Source organism: Podarcis tiliguerta (assembly GCF_965153285.1).
Source record: "Podarcis tiliguerta genome assembly, chromosome: 14".
Lineage (NCBI taxonomy): Eukaryota > Metazoa > Chordata > Lepidosauria > Squamata > Lacertidae > Podarcis > Podarcis tiliguerta.
In genome coordinates this window covers 15,779,136-15,797,281 of record NC_139547.1, presented here as the reverse complement: position 1 = coordinate 15,797,281, position 18,146 = coordinate 15,779,136, and the positions used below count along the sequence as shown (strand labels likewise).

General features: G+C 43.9%; 1 protein-coding gene across 4 annotated transcripts in view; it reads right to left on the bottom strand.

The window, feature by feature from the left end:
• Positions 1–14,106: 14,106 nt before the first annotated feature.
• Positions 14,107–18,146, bottom strand: part of PDE8A (phosphodiesterase 8A) — a 186,758-nt gene continuing 182,718 nt past the window's right edge. For all 4 annotated transcript variants that reach the window (XM_083411963.1, XM_083411961.1, XM_083411962.1 and 1 more), the window contains 3 exons: positions 16,282–16,449; positions 15,387–15,516; positions 14,107–15,172 (listed from right to left, as the gene is read on the bottom strand). In XM_083411963.1, coding sequence (XP_083268089.1) covers positions 15,066–15,172; positions 15,387–15,516; positions 16,282–16,449 — 405 coding nt within the window. In that variant the 3' untranslated portion in view covers positions 14,107–15,065. The remainder of the gene's footprint in view (positions 15,173–15,386; positions 15,517–16,281; positions 16,450–18,146) is intronic.

The window sequence follows — 18,146 nt, the reverse complement described above, 5'->3', positions numbered from 1 at the left end:
CAAAATTTAAAACCATGAGCCATCTGTTTTAGCCATTTGCCCCTGTTGCCAGAAGGGCAGAAGGCCAGAAGGGCAAAAGGGCAAAGGGTGATCTGGTAATTAAGGTGCCTTGTCGAGGCAAATGTAAGATATATGATAGAAGGAAATATAGCTCTTTGTCTCCCATAAAAGGTAATAGGAAATGGGTGTATCTTTTATGATTGGTTCTAGCAGACAGCCAATAGGAATTTCAACCAGGCTGATTGGACAGAGGCAGCCAAAGGAGGAGTAAGGGGGCTGGGCTAAGGAAATATAAGTGCTGGCCACCAGGGCTGGAGTGTGCAGAGCTTTTGGTAACCATATACCACTGTGCCTATCATTTATTTGTCTGACAAATAAATTATTATTTTAATTTCTCTATTGCTGCGTTGAATATTTCATTCCAGCTAAGCGTTAACCACAAGCAGGGTGCTACACTAGCAGTTCGAAAGCACGCCAGTGCAAGTAGATAAATAGGTACCACTGTGGCAGGAAGGTAAATGGTGTTTCCTTGTGTTCTGGTTTCCGTCATGGTGTCCCGTTGCACCAGAAGTAGTTTAGTCATGCTGGCTACATGACCCGGGAAGCTATCTGTGGACAAACACCGGCTCTCTTGGCCTGAAAGCAAGATGAGCGCCACAACCCCATAGTTGCCTTTGGCTGGACTTAACCGTCCAGAGGTCCTTTTTTATATATATACCCGTGATACCTAAGAAAAAGGCTTCAGGTCTTTTGACTTGAGTCTTGTACTTTGGTGCAATCTGAATTTTGCAAAGCCTATGCAAGCCAACCGAACAAACAATGACAAATGAGTGACATTTCGGGAATACGAAGCCCTTAATTGCCTCAGAGTTATCCAATATTTTGCAGGATTTGTTATTTAGCTTGTTTTCCAGCTTGTATTTGTAATTTAAAGTGCCAAGGCTAAAATTCACCACTAGAGGGTAGTAGCGGAAGTTACATGAAAAGACTGCATCTTGTTGCTGTTGAACAAATTTAACACTAATAAAACTGGCAGGCCTCAAAGAATGACCAAATTGTTGTGTAATTTTTCCCTTCTCCCCCAGATATGCTAGCTGCAGTCTAAAGCACTTGGAGGACTCCAGGGTGATGAAGCTTGTTCTAAGATTGATTTAAGGCCAAACCTGATGTTCACCAGGTACAGTGGTGCCTCGCAAGACGAAATTAATTGGTTCCGCGAGTCTCTTCGTCTAGCGGTTTTTTCGTCTTGCGAAGCAACCCTATTAGCGGCTTAGCAGATTAGCGCTATTAGCGGTTTAGCGGCTATTAGTGGCTATTAAAGGCTTAAGGGATTAGCGGATTAGCTGCTAAAAGCCTATTAGCGGTTTAGCAGGTTATAAAAAAGGGGGTGGGGAGCGAAAAAAAATCTCAAGACTCGCAAGACATTTTCGTCTTGCGAAGCAAGCCCATAGGGAAATTCGTCCTGCGAAGCGCATCGAAAAACGGAAAACCCTTTCGTCTAGCAGGTTTTCCGTCTTGCGAGGCATTCGTCTTGCGGGGTACCACTGTACATAGTTTAATTGATTTATGGTCCTCCAGATGTTGCTTTATTTAGGCATGGGGAGAGAGTCAATTAATTTCACGCTTCAAGGTGAACCTACATAATTTGCACTTTGCAAAACAATATGTGAACAGATGTACTTCAAACTCCACACACCTCCGAATTTTGCAATGCAGGTCTCCAACCAAGCGTCATGAAGAAAAATCCATATAAAGTGAGCATAAAAACCCATCTATTCGTGAAAATAATGTACAGAAATGCATCGTGTTAGGGAATGTTGCAAAAATGAGCCCATTAGGCAGAAATATGTACATTGGAGGAAATCAGATGAACCTTCATGCTGTCTTAAAAAAAAAAGTAAACTGATGTGGTAATGTGGAGAACTGAATTTAAGATTGGAAATGGGGAGAAATTGAAATTGATGGGTGCTCCCTATCCTAGCTATACTACAGCACCCATCATCCCTGACTGTCAGGGAACTGCCATCGGCTCAGGGGGAAGAGGGGAAAAGCTGGATGGATTACAGAGAGCCCCCAAAGATCATGGGAAGCAGCACCTCCTCAGCGGAGGAGAGTAGCCACGCCTCTAGTGAAGAGGAGATGCAGGGCTCAGAGGAGGCGAGGTGGTGCCAGGACACCTTGGCTGAGCAAAGCGGGGAGGAGAGAGGTCCTCCGTTACCCACGTCTTCCTTGCGCAGTAGGCTTCCGCACAGAGAGGGGAGGCGCAGACTGGGCATCAAGAAACTACTCTGCTGGGGAAGGTTTAAGGACCGCCCACTCTCAGATTCTGCCAGTGAATGAGCAAGACACGGAATACAGGCGCTCTGCATTCTAAAGGTTTTATCACTAATAAGAAAGCCTTAGAAACACGCTTTGGAGGCATATTGCCTGATTGCTCTCGAGCAACCAACAAACTGATACCTCTAACACTGACCATTGGCTATGCTGGCGGGAGCTGATGGGAGTTGAAGTCCCCTAGCATCTGGAGGCCCAGGAGTCCCACAGCACTGAGTTATTTATTTCATAGAATCATAGAATCATAGAGTTGGAAGAGACCACAAGGGCCATCGAGTCCAACCCCCTGCCAAGCAGGAAACACCATCAGAGCACTCCTGACATATGGTCGTCAAGCCTCTGCTTAAAGACCTCCAAAGAAGGAGACTCCACCACACTCCTTGGCAGCAAATTCCACTGTCGAACAGCTCTTACTGTCAGGAAGTTCTTCCTAATGTTTAGGTGGAATCTTCTTTCTTGTAGTTTGGATCCATTGCTCCGTGTCCGCTTCTCTGGAGCAGCAGAAAACAACCTTTCTCCCTCCTCTATGTGACATCCTTTTATATATTTGAACATGGCTATCATATCACCCCTTAACCTCCTCTTCTCCAGGCTAAACATGCCCAGCTCCATTAGCTGTTCCTCATAAGGCATCGTTTACAGGCCTTTGACCATTTTGGTTGCCCTCATGTCATTCTTCAGGAAGGAAGGAAGGAAGGAAGGAAGGAAGGAAGGAAGGAAGGAAGGAAGGAAAGAAAGAAAGAAAGAAAGAAAGAAAGAAAGAAACCCAGAGCGGCTTACACAACAGAACATTAAAATGCAGGGGAAACAGCAAATTAACTGAAACGCACCAATATAATAGTTTGAAGGACTAAAGAAGTTGAAGCAGTCAAATCAATTATCAGAAACCCGTTTTACAGTGACTCGGGGCAGGGATTTCAATGCTGCTGCCCTCGTTCCTGTTGAGATACAATTGTCAACCACAATCTCCACTTTCCAGAAACAACTGGAGACCGTTTTGTTCAATGAGATCTTCCAGGTCTCTTCCTGAGGTGTTTGTTCTGTATTATTTTTATACCCATCTTGAACTGTTATTTTTGGTACCGCTTTTAAACCTGTCTTTAGTTGTTTTTGTGTCTATTGCCCTGAGACTGATGTGGAAGGTGGTTCGTCAATTAAGAAAACAACAGGGTCCTCCTAAATTAAATGGTAGGGGAACAGGGTCGTTCAGGGGTTATAGGCCAAGTGATGCCCTCAATATGGTGGACTACAACTCCCATTAGCTCCAGCCAGCATTGGCCAAAAGGGATGATGGGAGCTGTAGTCCAACAACATCAGGACAGCACCATGTTAGTACCCCTGTTCTAGGAGAGTTGGAGCCTACTTAATTTGCCAAAGGGATCCTATTTTGGAAGGTCATAACTGGGGCTTTAATCCTTTGTCCTCTACTGTTGTCCTAATCTAGATACAGTGGTACCTTGGGTTAAGTACTTAATTCATTCCGGAGGTCCGTTCTTAACCTGAAACTGTTCTTAACCTGAAGCACAATTTTAGCTAATGGAGCCTCCTGCTGCCGCCGTGCCGCCGGAGCACGATATCTGTTCTTATCCCGAAGCAAAGTTCTTAACCTGAAGCACTATTTCTGGGTTAGCGGAGCGTGTAACCTGAAGCGTATGTAACCCAAGGTGCCACTGTATTTTTGGGAGGCATGTGTGCTATGTGCATTGCAATTATGTTTCCATTGGTTCAAATGGGAACTTTTATTGCAATAGTAGGGTGTACGAACCTTGAACTGGACTGAGATCCTCATTATTATTATTATTATTATTTTGGGGGGGACGTCACTGCCTAGGCATATTTTTCCTTCTTCTGCATTTTTTTTCTACTTCTACTGCAAAACCTGGGGTTCTCCACCGGATTTCATGGACTGAACTTCAAGTGAAGAGATGGCTGAACTTTTGCACCTTGATCCTGCCAGAACTTTAACTTTGTTCTTGGAAAACACCCATCCCTTCCATGCAGGAAAAGGTGGCTGCTCGCCCGTTTCCATACATGGAAGTGTCCACCGCTTAAGAGAAACACCTTGATGCTGGCCAATTCCACTAAGCCTCAAGCAATCCTTTGAGTATTCTCAGAAACAACCCTTCGGATGGGAAAAAGCTCTTGCAAGAAGCTGAGCTTAAATGCCTTCTTAGCTCATCTGCGACTTACAATCAACAGCACATGTTGTGCACGCTCTTATAGCACAGCAAACACCTACTGGACCTAATGGTCAGGGGTCCCTTTACCTTTAAAGAAAAGCAGGGCATTCTGGGATCAGTTCAGAAACTGGAATGGCTTCTTTAAATCCAGGATTGTCTCTGGAAAATAAGGACACTTGGAGGGTGTGTGCTCAAGTTTCCTCACTTCTTATCTTCAAATTGAAATGTGACATGGCATCTCTGTTTATGACGCTGCACCGATACTAGTCTGTCACCTCGTAAGTGCAGGGAATGCCATTTCAAGGGGCATTTCCTCCCCTTCTGGGCATATTAATCAGGTACTACTTAAAAATGTCATGTAATAACCTGGCTAAGTAAGTGAACATCTGACACACAACTGATAGCTTTATTATCACGTGAATGAACGCCTCTTGTTAATGTGTGGCTCTGAAGGTTTTATGCTTGTCGTTTCGAAGCGACCCTTTTGTCTCGCTGGCTTTGTGAATCAGTCCTTGGGGTAATCAAAACACAAGCGTTATTCAGTTTTGACATTTGCAAGCTCAGAACGTCAGGAGGTAAATGCCAAGCACTGTATGTCTCTCTTCAGAGACCAACAGCAGGTGGAGAACCAGAGCCATTGGACAAGCTTGCCCTCCGCTAACTTGAGAAAATTTAAGCGCAGCTTCGATCCAGAGCTTATATCCCTGTATAAAAGAGAAGAAGTGTGAAACAACATTTTGCCCAGTGTGCCCAGTGATCTTAAATCAGACTTGGGGATCCATTTGGGATGGAAGGGCAGAATATAAATGTAATAAATAGGACAATAAAATAAGGTTGCACACCACAGCTGTCAACCGTCCCTTATTTGGCGGGACAGTCCCTTATCCCAGCGCCGTGTCCCGCTGCTGTCCCTTATTGATGATGTCCCTTTAATTTCTCGGGTTTTAAAGGAAGCAGCTCCTCTCCCTCCCTGCTGGCCAGCGAGGAGGGAGGCTCCAACTGTGTTGCCTGGCTGCGTTGCTCACCCAATAAGGAGTCTAAGAATGACTGGGGGGTGGAGCTTGCATGCCTTGTGCCGATCAAATCGGCCGCATTGCCTGGGGACTCACCGTTGCTCAGCGCTTCCCAGCGGAGAGGTGACGGTGGTTTTCCTTGCTGCATCCCCCTTGCCGGGTTGCTGCACTGTGGGAACCACGGCTTGAGGCTTCGTTTGGCTCCTGGCTAGGCTTTCTGCCTTTGGCTCGGAGGGGCTCAGAAGTGGAACATACCTGTGCTTGGAAAATCCCTTATTTTGGCTGCTGATCCCTTATTTTCGAGGCTGCTGGTCCCTTATTTTCAAAACTGTAAGTTGACAGCTATGTTGCACACACACACACACACACACACACACACCGTATCTCTAAAGCACTGGGCTCACCTCCAAGAATCCTGGGAACTACAGTTTACAAAGCTACAGTTCCCATGATTCTTTGGGATCCCTTTTTCTAAATTTGCCCTTCTTTAAAGTTTGCAATGCAATTCTCCAGCCAAGTTATGTGTACAAAAATGCATACAAAGTTACAAAGATTATTAAAAATAAGTCTCAAAAATGCATTATGTTAGTGTGTGTAAAAAAAGGGCACATCAGTCAAAACTGCATATAAAAATTATCTGTGAAGAGGGATTGATAGTTAAACCACTCTGGGAATTGCACTTTGGTAAAAGGAATTGGGGGGGGGGTTCCTATTAACAACTATCAGCACCCATAACAAGCTACAGTTCCCAGGGTTTTTGGAGGAAGCTATCAGCATGTAAATGTATAGGGCAATGGGGCCAGTGTGTTTGTGTTGCAAGTGCTTAATGCAGAGTGTTTGACCTTTCTGCTGTCTAAGCAGTACTGCAAAGTCTCATGAATACACTCCACACTGTCAATGTTTACTGAGTCGGTATTAAATATGTCACAGATGTTTAATTAGCTTAGGCTTGGACTCAGATGTGGTTCAAAGTATATATATTTTTATCAAACAGTTTAGTTTGGACTGTATTCCTCTTTGCTCTCCTTCTTTCTCCCACCCACCCAAGATGATGAATCAGCTGGGATTATTTCATATTTGTTTGGCGATGCTTTCCAGTACAGTCCACAACTCACAGCCTCCAATTCCCTGGGCTTTCCAAGTCCTTTTTGCGACACACTTTTCCCCTCATGCAAAAGTTCTTGTAAAAAGTTTGACTCTGGGGTGTGGAAGGAATGTGCTTTTATTTCACAGGCAGAGAGATAGGAACTCACATGCAAACATTGTGAGCCTTTAGGAACATAAAAAGAGCATTCCTGGATCAGGCCAGTGACCCATCTAGCCTAGGATCCTGCTCACACAATGGCCAATCAGAGGCCTACAGGAAGTTTAAACATGGGAACACAAGAAGCTGACTTATACCAACTTGGACCAATTACAGTGGTGCCCCGCAAGACGAATGCCTCGCAAGAAATCACTACAGGACTTCGAGTATATTTCAGTGCTGATCCCTGCCAAAGAAGAAAAGGTGAAATAAAATTAGAAGAAATGGAGGCAGTGAGAGATTTTACTTTCTTGGGCTCCATGATCACTGCAGATCACTGCAGATGGTGACAGCAGTCACAAAATTAAAAGACGCCTGCTTCTTGGGAGAAAAGCAATGACAAACCTAGACAGCATCTTAAAAAGCCGAGACATCACCTTGCCAACAAAGGTCTGTATAGTTAAAGCTATGGTTTTCCCAGTAGTGATGTATGGAAGTGAGAGCTGGACCATAAAGAAGGCTGATCGCCGAAGAATTGATGCTTTTGAATTATGGTGCTGGAGGAGACTCTTGAGAGTCCCATGGACTGCAAGAAGATCAAACCTCTCCATTCTTAAGGAAATCAGCCCTGAGTGCTCACGGGAAGGACAGATCGTGAAGCTGAGGCTCCAATACTTTGGCCACCTCATGAGAAGAGAAGACTCCCTGGAAAAGACCCTGATGCTGGGAAAGATGGAGGGCACAAGGAGAAGGGGACGACAGAGGACGAAATGGTTGGACAGTGTTCTCGAAGCTGCCAGCATGAGTTTGACCAAACTGCAGGAGGCAGTGGAAGACAGAAGTGCCTGGCACGCTCTGGTCCAGGGGGTCACAAAGAGTCGGACATGACTAAACGACTAAACAACAACAACAAGAATTCACAGAGAGGTTTGGCTGGCACCTTCATTATACAACTTTAGCCATCAGGAGAGAATGTTCCTCTACAACCAAGCCTTTGGCTGATTGACATCTGATGCCCTTTTAAATGTGTTGTGGGAGGCGAGTTCATTGGTTTGCTATTGTTATTTTGTAGTTTTTATATTGCATTTTTATGTTGTGAACTGCCTTGAGATCTACGGATGGAGGGCAGTATACAAATTTAAATCACTATCATTGATTTAGGCTCAGTGCTGCCTGCACTAACTGACAGTAGCTCTCCAAGATCTCAGTCTCTGCGACCACAATGTCAGGGTGAATTCTCCTCGTGCGTACAGTGCTTCCCACTTAACACACTTTTACAAGTGTCTGCATTTCACATCTGAATCAACTCTGCATTCATTATAAGCATAAGTTAAAAGTTGCTCATTAAATTTCCCCAGGCTACCTAGACACTGTTTCCATCCCCGCCGGTTAAGAACTGGCTTCTGAGTTTGCGTTTCCCCTCCTTCCTCCCTGTCTGATCCTAAACTTCCACTGCCTTGCAGGACATCTTTGGGTGGCGCTGTAGTCTAAACCACTGAGCCTCTTGGGCTTGCCGACCGGAAGGTCGGTGGTTCGAATCCCCATAACTGGGTGAGCTCCCATTGCTCTGTCCCAGCTGCTGCCAACCTAGCAGTTCAAAAGCATGCCAGTGCAAGTAGATAAATAGGTACCACTGTGGTGGGAAGGCAAATGGCGTTTCCGTGTGCTCTGGCTTCTGTCACAGTGTTCTGTTGCGCCAGAAGCAGTTTAGTCCTGCTAGCCACATGACCCGGAAAGCTGTCTGTGGACTAACGCCGGCTCCCTTGGCCTGAAAGCGAGATGAGCGTTGCAAGCCCGGACTTAACCATCCAGGGGTCCTTTACCTTTTACCTTACTTTCAGGAGAAGAAAAACCTAAGGAGCAAGACTTAAACAAATCCAGATCAGAGCCCCTAAGATGGCTGGGTGGCTCCTTGTACGCCTCCTTCCAGCAACTCCTGCAGCCAAGTTGGTCTTGCTATGTTTTCTTTTGGACCACATCAGCGAGACCTAGTCCGGGCAGCAGAGGACCTCCATACCGTCTGCCCAAACTTGTGTCCCAGTGAGGTCACTTCAGTGCTGCTAATGTAGCAGTTTGACTTCACCTCTAGAGATGCACCCCAGTGTCTCTCAAGACAGATGGGTGCCAATAACCCCTGCTATAAAAAGCTTCTCGCTTGCGTGTCACCATTAGGCTATTGGTGGTAGAGCACATGCTTTGCAAACAGAAAGTCACAGGTGTTATGTACTGAAGTTCTCACCCTGGGCCAGCAGGATACTGTAGATAGTTTTCACTCAGGTCCACATATGCAAATAAGGGATTGAAAGTGACGTTCAGTGATTGGATAGTTACAGAAAGTGGTTACTGTTGCGTTGTAGTGGAGCTCTATATAAGCAGGCTGGCTGAACCCTTCAGTTCAGTTCAGGCCTGCCTGTGAACAAACAAGAGCTGTTTGAAGAATCACTGTGTCGTCTGATATGTTCATCCACAACTGAACAACAGGTTCAGTCCTCAGCATCTCAGCTTAAAAGAATCTCAGGAATAAGAGTATGAAGAGATCCCATGCCTGATACTCTGCAGAACTCTTGCTAGAGAAGACACCAGTGTAAAAAGAAGGCACCTTATATCATATGTGGTGGACGTGTAAGGTAATCAGAGCATTCTGGGAAATGATATATAATGACTTGAAAAAAATGTTTAAAATAACTTTTATTAAAAAAACCAACCTGGAGGCTTTTCTATTAGGAATTGTAGGTGCTGACATTCCAAGGGAGCAGAAAAGACTTTTTCTGTATGTGACGACAGCTGCACGGATGTTGTTAGCCCAGAGATGGAAAGAAGTTAATGTCCCCACCAGAGAAGAATGGCAAATTAAATTATTGGACTATGCTGAAATGGCAAAACTGACTGGAAAGCTCAGGAACCTGGAAGGCCAAAACTTTAATAAGGAAGGGGGAAAATTTATAATTTACCTTGGAGACCACTGTAAGCAATTGAAAACATTAACAGGATTGCAATAATGCTTGTAATGTAGCGAGAGCTATGGATATAATGGAGTTATAAAAAAACTTGGATTATTGAAAAAAGATGCAGTAGGAATAGTTTAACAACAGAACCCATGGGAGAGAAGGTGGGAAGTCCAGAGATTCGGAGGAATCTTCTAATTGTGGATGTGTTGTGGTATTGTTATAATTTTAAATTTGTAAAACCCAATAAAAATTATTTGGGGGGGGGGCAGGGAGAGAAGACACCAGTGGGTTAGACAAGACAAGTTATATTCAAGGCTGTTTAAGCCCATTGATTCCAATGGATTTATAATCCTTTTAATGGATTTATAACTCTCTTGACTTTAAGCTAAAATAGGCAGTCTGTATAACTGTGATGGAGGACTCAAAGTTATAACAAAACGACTGCGCATCGGTGTTGTTGAAAATCACACTGGTCAGCATTCAAAGAAGGTAAAACAGTAATGAGGCAGTGAAAATATGAGGGAATTCAGTATACAGTGGTGCCCCGCAAGACGAATGCCTCACAAGATGGAAAACCCGCTAGACGAAAGGGTTTTCCGTTTTTCAATGCGCTTCGCAGGACGAATTTCTCTATGGGCTTGCTTCGCAAGACGAAAATGTCTTGCGATTCTTGCGATTTTTTTCCGCTCCCCACCCCCTTTTTCTAAGGCACTAAGCTGCTAATAGCCTTTTAGCAGCTAATCCGCTAATCCCTTAAGCCTTTAATAGCCGCTAATAGCCGCTAAACCGGTAATAGCGCTAATGTGCTAATGGGCTTGCTTCACAAGACGAAGAAACCGCTAGACGAAGAGACTCGCGGAATGGATTCTTTTCGTCTTGCGAGGCACCACTGTATATCAGACCTACCTTCCCTATATCACAATATCACGAAAGTTGCATGCTTGCAACTAAGCCCCTTAGGGATTTGTACAAAGAAATAAACTTTTGATCCTTCAGTATTAAAATATTAGCCGTCTCTCCAATGACACACACACACCCCGCCACCACCCAAAAAACCTGGGCTACTTGTTTCTTCTCCATGTTTTTCAACCCCATCTCATACTTTTTGATGTCGGGAGGGGGAGGACCAGCAAGCAATCATTTGGCTAATGTAGAAATGACAGGATCCTTTCATTCCGTCGCCCAAATGAGCTCATGTGTCACCAAAAGGCTCTAACAGATTAATTTGCTCAGGGAAATGATGTCACACTGCCTGGAAAACAAATCATTTTCAAGCTTTATATAGCCACCTCACTGTCTCCAGGGGCAGATCAAGAAGACGGGGAGGTCATGCAGTTTCTAGTTTTCTCGGGGCTTTAGTCTCACACTGCACACTCCAGGAAAGTCTGAGAAAGAGCTCAGGAATGCCCAGTCTGCACACACGGCTTTTTCCAGGTTAAAGGGGGCCTGAGGGCCCTTACGCTTTCAGGGATGGGAAAATGTGTCAATTTCAGTTTGTCTCCCTTCTTTATTTTTCCAGTCTTAAGTTCATGTCCACGAGTTTGTGATCTCTTAGATTTTAAAAATGCCCTCATTAAAATGCATCAGCATTTAAGCACCAATTTCTCCTAGCGTGCACGTTTTAGTATGAAATTTTGCATAACAAACACCTTATTTTTTTTTTGCAAAGTCATTTTCCTTAACGTAATGCAGTTTTGCCTGTTGATATCACTCATGCTTTATTGCACACTTTAGCCTAGTTGATGCATGTATGTGCCCATTACTTGGCTGGAGAACGGCACTGCAAAAACAACAACAATAAAATCAATTAATTATTATTATTAATAGTAGTAGTATCCTGCTCATCTGACTGTGTTGCCCCAGCCACTCTGGGTAGCTCCCAAAAGGTGGCTCAGCTTCCAGAGAGGGAGTTGCTTTTCATAGGAACCTGTGTTGACCAATTTATAAGGTAAGATCAAAACAATTACCGTATTTTTTGCTCTATAAGACTCATTTTTCCCCTCCTGAAAAGTAAGGGGAAATGTGTGTGCGTCTTATGGAGCGAATGCAGGCTGCGCAGCTATCCCAAAAGCCAGAATAGCAAGAGGGATTGCTGCTTTCACTGTGCAGCGATCCCTCTTGCTGTTCTGGCTTCTGAGATTCAGAATATTTTTTTTCTTGTTTTCCTCCTCCAAAAACTAGGTGCGTCTTGTGGTCTGGTGCGTCTTATAGAAGGAAAAATACAGTAGATTTTTATATATCCATAAAAAAAACCCCATGGATTGTATAAGATGCTCTGAATAATCAGGGTTTTTAATTTTTTTTAAACAAATCAATTTAAAGGCGTAACATTTGATTAATCTAACCAATAAATTGGTTAAAATCTGTTTTAGCATCTCCCAAGCTAAAATATAGCCGTGGGGGAAGGGAAATAATGAGGAATGGAAATATATTCTCCCCCCAAAACCCTTCTGTTTGGGTATCTATAAAACCCAGAGCTCCCTTTGCATTTGGGTGCTATTAATATACATCAACTTCTAGAGAGATGGGAAGTTTTTTGCTTTCTCACCACAATGGGCGCCTTGACGTAATCAAGCTGCATTTCCTGTATATTTTTCACCCAAGGAATGGAGATTAAGAATAAACAAACATTAGCAAAAAGTCAGGCTGGGTCAGAAGACACTTTGACATTTTGAGAACAAAGAAACAAGCATCTCCATGGTGTATTTTAAACCTCCCCCCCCCAAAGAAAGGATTTAATTTCAGAGGTCTATGGAATGGCATAAAAATAAATAAAAGAAAATGTTTCAGAGGAATAGGCTAAAATGTTTGACACTTTGCAAGATATACGTTTAAACATACTTCTTCTGCCGTCTTCCAGAATGCTTCCTCCAAATGTCAAAGGGATGGAAAGTTTACGAACCACTGGGGAATTAAAACATTATTTTTTTTAATCGCTATTTTAGTTTTCTTCTCCAGCACAGTGGGTGGGAAAAAGACAAATTGAAGCACATTCCACCTGGGAACCATTTCCCTGCACCAGAGACACCCAAATTATGGAGAACTGTGCTGAGTGTCCCTTTTATTCTTCTCAAATGAAACTTGGACAGGAAAAGTTATGGCAGATTGAAACCATATCTACTACAGAGTTTGAAAAGTCTATCATCTGTTCACTATGCATTTTGGATACCTCTGAAGGTATTGATGGCAAATTTTGCAGCCCTGGTCTCCTGCAAAAGGTATTTGCCATCACCTGGCGTCATGAACTGGCAGGATAACGGGGAGGAAGATGAATAAGATCTGGGTGAGGGGTGTAACTGGGACTGGGACACTGGAGCAAGCTGGGGTTTGGGAGAGGTTGGTGTCGGAGGTATTTACAGGGTGACGGAGGGTGACGAGGGGCTGGGGGCCAGGACACAGGAACCAGAGCACCATGCCCCATCACCAGAGGGGTCCCTGTCTTCAGGATCACGGCAGGCTCTGAGGCAAAGGGAGCAGCGGCTGAGGCAATCCAGAAGGCTGAAGCAGCCAAGGGCCCACATCCCAGTTCCTCAGCTGGCCAGGTGGGGCTCACTAGCTCTGGGATTCCTCAGCTGGAATAGGCTCAAAACAGGAGGTCACATGTCTCCTCAAGCCCAGATCCTGCACCAATGGAAATGCAAAGCTGAAAAGGCAGCAGAGCTGAGGTGCTGTGTTTGCTCAACTGCCCATGTTGATAGGCCTTGACTTGGACGTTCCTGGACCTCCAAGGTGCTGTGCTTTGGGTTTGACTTTGGATTATATCCTGACTGCTGGACTTTGCTACTTGGATTGGCCCTGAACCTCCTTTCCTGACCCTCACAGACGTTGGGTTTGGGACTTCACTTGTGCTGATCAACCCTCGGATTTTGAACTTTGGACCTGCCAGGTAGACAGGGGTTCAGAACACCTGGAGATAAGAGGATTTGACCTATAATAAAAATTTATTATTTCTACCCTGGCCATCTGGCTGGGTTCTCCCAGCCACTCTGGGCGGCTCCCAATAGAATATAAAAAACACGATGTCTGGGTGTTAAAACATTAAAAACTTCCCTAAACAGGGCTGCCTTCAGATGTCTTCCAAAAGTCAGATAGTTGTTTAATTCCTTGACATCTGGTGGGAGGGCTTTCCACCACTGAGAAGGCCTTTTGCCTGGTTCCCTGTAACCTCACTTCTTGCAGGGAGGAAACCGCCAGAAGGCCCTCGGAGCTGGACCTCAGTGTCTGGGCTGAATGATGGGGGTGCTTTGAGTCTGTTGCCCTTGGTTTTACTACTAAACCAGGGCTCTGAGGATCACTGTCCCAACTCCAGTGTTGGAGAGTTCCAGCTACGGTCACAGTACAAGTTATATGACCAATGTCATTTCGTTTGACGGCTCTCCAATGAGACCTTTGATAAAAACTTATTTTAATTAACATAAAATTGAACAATATTTCAACATACACATCTATCCTTACAGTGCAATAAAAATGTATCCTCATTGTACGGCGTTTTGCATTATGAAAATAAAATGCGTAACGAGTATGAATCATGTAAATCTGTAATGCATCTAAAGTTGGCTTTGGCTTTTAAAGTCTTTATAAATTCATAGAAAATATTGAACATCTAACAAAATAAATAAAACATATTTTAATCAAAGATGTCTAACGATCAGCTTCAAAAGATTTGCAGGTTGGGTGGGTTCGTTTGTTTACATTTGCTACTAAACTCATTTTAAAGAGACCTGGCTCTCAGTAGTGCTCAGAAGTGAATGATTGCGCCTTCTGCAATGCGAAAAAATAGAGCTATGTCCGTTTTTCAGAAGATTCCCCCCTCCCAAAATCCTTCATAAAGGGTTTGCATGTCAAATATTATTCAATGTAACTGGGGTTTTTTTTCTTCCTTTAAGTGCTCATTAAAAAGTATCCTCATAACTGTTGAGACATTACCACCGATGGAGATGTCCGCCTTCACTTGTAGATCCGATTAATGTGTTAAAATTGTCTCTTTTATAAGGAGGAGGCTATCTTCAAGCTTTGGAAATCTGGCATGAAGAGAATGCCAAAAATGTGAGACAAAACCAAAAAAAGGTTCGCTTTCAAACGCTCTTCAGTACAGACATCGCAGCAGTCCAGTGTAATTCAACTTGAAAGGCTCACTCAACACAGAGTCCCTAGGTGGGAGGTTGCCAAGAGTCCACTGCTGACCTCAAGACATTCTTAGAACGCTCAAGTTCTCCGAAGCTGTGTACAGGAAGGCCTTGTTGTAATACTGAAGAGACCAAAACAAATCTGAAAATGCATTCTCAAATGCAAGTTTGTAGGAATGCCTCTGGATGGGCAATGTTCACACCACCAAGAGGCCCGGTTGCTATTCGGGGGGAGGTCGGAGGGTCCGTAGCTTCCTGTCATCCAGCCCCTTCCAGTATTTAAAGTTGTTGTCTAGATGCTGCATCAGATTTGGAAGATCTGCAAAGGCTGGAGAAAAAAGGAAACAAAGTGCTTACGTTCCTGCGGAATAAGACAAGATGGGGAAGGTGTCCAATGGTTCTGAGCATTGCATGCTAGAGGCCTCTTCTTTGGGTTCAATTAATTCACAGATTTTCAACACAGTCTTGTTATTCTAAGCAAATCTTAATAGTATTCTGGATTGCCTACTGAGCAGCTGTCAAGAGGATAAGAGGTTACTTACCATCCCAAGCGTCAAACATGTCGGTGATGAAATAATCAATGAAGGATATTTGAGATTTGGGGATGCTACAAGTATTCCGGTCAAAAACAGGCATCACAACAGGCAATCCTTGCCTTTTCTCGTCATCTGTCTGAAAAACACACCCCCGCCCAAAAGAAACCCATTATTATGACTGCTTTGTCTGTTATTGTTAATGAGCTCTCAACTTTTTATTATTTATTTATTTATCTGAGCATTTATAAGATGTTCTCTTGGCTAAAGAAATCAACACCAGAAGCAGTATACCGAAGCATATGAAAAATCAAGATTATTGCATAATCTTAGAAAGTTGCAGAATCTTAAAATGGGTTGTGGTTGTGACCTGGTCTGAGAGCACACATAGGTTGACTGCTTTCATTTGGGGGTGATTTCAGACCAAGGAGGATATTATACTGAGCTAGGGGTCAGAAATGAAGGGGGAGAAAGACACAGCCACCTCCACATACCCTTGTCCTATGAAAATCATGTATTGTGTATCAACATTCATTCATTCATTCATTCAATTTCTATGCCACTCACACGTGTCACAAAGAGGCTTTCATACAATAAATAATAACAGAGTAGAACATCACAACTGCAACACAAATTATATAAAACAATTAACAAATCAGCCATAAAACAACCACCTTCTATAAAACACTATTAACCAAACAACTTAAAAATAGATTAAACAGCACAGCCACAAGAAAAGCCGTGTTATAAAGTTATTATAAAATTCACAAAGCATTACAACACTCCTAATCCACAAACGATATTGAAATTAACAAACTAACAACCAAAAACGAATTATGCACTGTTGATTTCTCTCTCTCTCTTTCTCAGCTGAAATTTCTCCAGCTGGCCGTATCTCACCCACCTGTGCAAAATATTCCTCAGAGATGCGGCCTGCCCACTCGACACACTGCTCCAGGGGCCGACATGGGTTGGAAACATCAGCACACTTAATTAGCATGCGCTTGATCAGGATCCGGTTTTCGGGAGACGTGAGGACGGTTTTGATGGAATCGCTATCTCCGTTTGCACCCTTATCGAAAAGTTGACAAAAATGTACCATCAGCATCTGTGCAGGAACTTCAAAGGCATCACGTATAAACAAAGAATCTTGTGGGAACCTTAAACATGAACAGATTCATAGCGGCTTTAAAGGACCGAAGTCTGCTTCGATGCATGAACACACTTTCACATACATGGGCATTGAGGGAACAGTAAGCTCAAGACGTCATGAAACTTTCAGGGAAGCTTTCAATGTCTGATGTATTGTGTTTTAATTTGTTGGATGCCACCCAGAGCGGCTGGGGCAACCCAGTCTGATGGGTGGCATATAAACTATTATTATTAGTTTTAATTTATTTATTTCACAAGCTTTATATACTGCTTGATTGTAATTAAGGTAAAGGACCCCTGGACGGTTAAGTCCAGTCAAAGGCGACTATGGGGTTGGGGTGCTCATCTCGCTTTCAGGCCGAGGGAGCTGGCGTTTGTCCACAGACACCTTTCTGGGTCATGTGGCCAGCATGACTGAACCACTTCTGGTGCAATGGAACACCGTTACAGAAACCAGAACGCACGAAACGCCATTTACCTTCCCGCTGCAGTGGTACCTGTATATCTACTTGCACTGGTGTGCTTTCAAACTGCTAGGTTGGCAGAAGCTGGGACAACCGGAGCTCACCCTGTTGTGGGGATTTGGACTGCCAACCTTCTGACCGGCAATCCCAAGAGGCTCAGTGGTTTAGACCACAGCGCCACCTGCATCCTTTGATTGTAATAAAACTCAAAGTGGCTTTCATAATAAAATAGTCAGTAGAAAACAACTATATGAAACATTAAAAAAGTAAAAACATATGTTAAGAGTTATGTCAATCACCGTCAATCAAACATCTACCCTGTCTCGATCATCCAAACTTCATTCGTCAACTACTTTCCCCCCATATTTCCCCTCCCCTTTCATAAATTCAAATGGTTAAAGGATTGCTTTCACCCCTACTCTTATCCATGAAAGCTTATGGGGGGAAAGTGTGGTTTCAAATGAAGCCAATGAGTATGGAATTAAGAAAGGCAGCTGTTTTGGGCCAATTTAGCCACCGAAAAAGGCTTTGATCCTGCGTGGAAGAGCCCAGCCATTCAGCCTGGAGTCCAGAGTCTGGCCCTCTGCGCGGCATTGCCATTTGATCAAGTTTCCAAATGGCGCTTCAATGGGACCCCCATTGTTCATCAAGGACCAACTGCTGAGATGACCAAAGGAACTGGGGCTTCAGTTCTCGTTGCGCTGACTTCAAAATACTTGGGCCTGATCCAACTTCTCGCTGAATGAATGGAAAGATTTCAAGGGAAGCTCAAAGGAGCCCTTTGTGAAGAAGCTAAAAACAGCCACCTCCTGCACAGTTGTGTACAAAGGGCAGCAGACTCGGAGGAAGCCTCCAACCCACAATGTAAAAGTAAACACATTAAGGGACGAGCAGAGTAGCCGGGGACCTCAGTTTCCAGCTTTTTCGTCCTTTAGCAGCATAGATGTCCTTTTTAACTGCAAGGAGAAAGTGCTTTCTTTGGTGGGGGGGGGGGGTGCACAGTGTTTGTGTGTGTGGGTTGTCAAACCACAACAAAACCAACCCATCGGAACTGGCAAATTAATTGTTGGGAGATGCCAAATCTCTGCTCTCAAAATCCTGAAACTGTTCCTCTCAGCCGCTTTGCAAGGAAGACAGATGGAGGTGTGAATAA